Source organism: Chelonoidis abingdonii, chromosome 12 (assembly GCF_003597395.2).
Source record: "Chelonoidis abingdonii isolate Lonesome George chromosome 12, CheloAbing_2.0, whole genome shotgun sequence".
NCBI classification, from domain to species: Eukaryota; Metazoa; Chordata; order Testudines; family Testudinidae; genus Chelonoidis; species Chelonoidis abingdonii.
The window spans coordinates 1,411,256-1,414,303 of record NC_133780.1 but is presented as its reverse complement, the minus strand read 5'-3'; the positions used below and the strand labels follow the sequence as shown (position 1 = coordinate 1,414,303).

General features: G+C 65.0%; 1 protein-coding gene across 1 annotated transcript in view; it reads right to left on the bottom strand.

Moving 5' to 3' along the window:
• The window catches only part of SKIC2 (SKI2 subunit of superkiller complex), a 20,373-nt gene that overhangs the window by 10,103 nt on the left and 7,222 nt on the right, over positions 1-3,048 (bottom strand). Inside the window, exons 12-15 of the mRNA XM_075071465.1 lie at positions 2,873-2,931; positions 2,434-2,594; positions 2,010-2,222; positions 731-841 (exon numbers count right to left, since the gene is read on the bottom strand). Coding sequence (XP_074927566.1) covers positions 731-841; positions 2,010-2,222; positions 2,434-2,594; positions 2,873-2,931 — 544 coding nt within the window. The remainder of the gene's footprint in view (positions 1-730; positions 842-2,009; positions 2,223-2,433; positions 2,595-2,872; positions 2,932-3,048) is intronic.

Sequence of the window (3,048 nt, the reverse complement as noted above, 5' to 3'; positions counted from 1 at the left end):
GGGGCGGCAAGCCGTGGGGGGCGCCTGCTGGTCCCTGCAAGGGCGGCAGTCAGGCTGCCTTCGGCAGTATGCCTGCAGGAGGTCCGCCGGTACCGCAGATTCGGCAGCAATTTTGCGGCTGGTACACCGAAGCCATGGGACTGGCGCACCTGCTTCTGGCATGCCGCTGAATCCGCAGGACTGGGGACCTCCCACAGGCACGCCACCGAATCTGCAGGACCGGGCACCTCCCGCAGGCATGCCGCCAAAGGCAGCCTGACTGTTGTGCTTGGGACGGCAAAAAAGCTAGAGCCATCCCTGACTTCATTATCTGTTACCTCTGAAGAACCTGATTCTTATCTGACACAGGTCACAGCTTGGTGACTTTAGCTCGGCCTCCAGGCAGGGCTAGCTCCAGGCACCAGCAGAGCAAGCTCATGCTTCGGGCGGCAGATTCCAAGGAGCAGCATTCAGTCCAATCATTTTTATTTTTTTTTTGCTTCCCCACTTCGGCCACCCCCACAATTTTTTTTCTTTTTGGTTCGCTGCTCCGGCCACCCTTTAGGGGGTGGCAGTGCAGAGGAGAGGAGCGCCCTGCTGGGAGCGGTGCCAGGTCTGCAGCCCACGTTCTTCCCTGCCTGCCCACCAGAGCAGCACGGAGCCCTCCTGGCAGGTGGCATGGCAAGCACCCTGCTGAAGGAAGCCCTGACTGCCCCCCTTCTCGCTCCTCCCCCACCCCGCCCTCTCTCACCTTGACCAGCCCTTTGCTGAAGAGCATCTCCACGACCTCCTTGAGGATGGGCAGGATCCCGCTGTGGTGCACCCCGATACCCCGCTTCAGCAGCTCCACCATGTGCAGCACCTGAAATGCCCCCCTCCCCAGGGGGGGGTCACATTAAACCCGGGCGCACGCTGGAGACCCTGCTTCCTGCCTCGCCCCAGGACACTTCCTGTCCAGCACCCTTCGACCCAGAAGGAGCCCTGAACTCACGCCAACCCCTCGGGAACCCAGGATGCCCACTTCCTGTGTCATCCAATGCAACTTCCTGTGCTGTGCCCTTTGACCTGGAAGTGCCTCACCAACTCACGCCAACCCCAACTTCCTGCCCCTCCCCCCATCACTTCCTGTGAGGTGCCCTTTGACCCAGAAGCAGGCTCAAGCCAAACTCTTCCACCAGGGACCCACTTCCTGGGTGGTTAACTACAACATCCAGGTCAAAGGGCAAGTCACAGGAAGTGCTTGCCTCACTCCCGCCAAGCCCTTGGGACCCAACTTCCAGTAGCATCCTGCCGAGTGCCCTTTGACCTGTCTGGGGCCTCCCAGCACATGCACTCCTGCCAATCCTGTTCTCCCTGGGGGCGGGACTTCCTGTCTGGCACCCTCTGACCCCCTCCCTCAACATGGGGCCAATGGGCCAGTCAAAACCACACACTAAGGGACCCAGCTGATGTCACTTCCTGTTGAGTGCCCTTTGACCCAGAAGCACTAGGCAGACAGCTATCTCCCCCAACCCCCTTTCACCCAGCAGGGCGCAACTTCCTGTCCACTTTGTCCCGGAAGTGTCCTACAGGGCAGCACCTGGCAGGTCCTTCAGCACCGCCTTGCAGACCCCAGCAACCCGACCCCCGTGGGGCGGGACTTCCTGTCTGCATGCCCTTTAACCCCTAGCGACCATGCCAGGGTGCCCACTTCCTGGCAGAGAGGAGCCTGGCCAACACCCTGGGCCCGGAGCTGCCTTGTCCAGGGATGGTGGCTGCTTCCTGCTCTCCGGGCTTGTTTTACTGGGCGTGCACTTCCTGTCCCATTCCCCACTTCCTGCCCCATCCCTGGGGAGCCCAGCCTGTGCCAATGCCCAAGATGGCCACCCACACCCTTTGACCTCTGCAGGGTAGAACTTCCAGCCATATTAAGACCCCCACTTCCTGTCCCATCCATGGGGAGCCGAGCCAATGCCAGCTCCACTTCTTGTCCCATCCATGCAGTGCCTGACCAATGCCAGCCCCACTTCCTGTCCCGTTCCGGCTCTGACCTGGGGCAGCTGGCGGTCGGAGCCCTTGAGGCGGGACAGGCACTTCTGGAAGAAGAGGTGGATCTGGCTCTTCTCGGTGCTCGTGGTCAGGTCGAGGGTGGTGAGCGCGGAGGCGTTGTCGTCGCAGCGGGCGCGGGAGAAGGTGAAGGCCACCACGGGCAGCTGGTCCCGCTTCCGCAGCATGTCCATCAGCGAGAGCCACACGCCCTTCTCCTGCACGGGGTGGGGGGTCACAGCGGGGCCCTGAAATCCCCTGTGTCTCTGCCCTGCCCCCAATCTCTATATTCCCCCTGAACTGCCCCCCAACAGCAGCACGCCCCATGCCTGCCCCAGTCCCCAGGACACCCCCATACCCACCACACCCGCTGTCGCCCCGGAGCCTGTCACATCACAGTGACAGCCAGCCGTGACCCCCGGCGCTGACCTGGCCCGGCCCGGTGCCCGTGTGCGTGGGCTGCTTGGCCCCAAAGGTCTGGGCGTGTTTGCTGGAGCGCTCCTTCTTCGCCTCCACCGCCGCGTAGTACCTGGGGGGACAGCGGGTGAGGGGAGACGCCTGGCCCGGTGCGAAGGGGGACAGAGGGAGGCCTGGGGGTGGGGAGGACAGGGGAGACCCCCGGCCGGGCGCTGGGGCGGGGGGCAGGGGCAGCGGATGAGGGGAGACGCCCATCCCAGCACAAGGGGGGCAGGGGCAGCGGATGAGGGGAGACCCCTGGCCCAGGGGGGGGGGCAGGGAGCCCCGGGGGGGCAGGGACAGCGGATAAGGGGAGACCCCCGGCCCGGCGCGGGGGGGGGGCAGGGGCAGCGGATGAGGGGAGACGCCCATCCCAGCGCAAGGGGGGCAGGGGCAGCGGATGAGGGGAGACGCCCATCCCAGCGCAAGGGGGGCAGGGGCAGCGGATAAGGGGAGACCCCCGGCCGGGCGCTGGGGGGGGGCAGGGGCAGCGGATAAGGGGAGACGCCCATCCCAGCGCAAGGGGGGCAGGGGCAGCGGATGAGGGGAGACGCCCATCCCAGCGCAAGGGGGGCAGGGGCAGCGGAT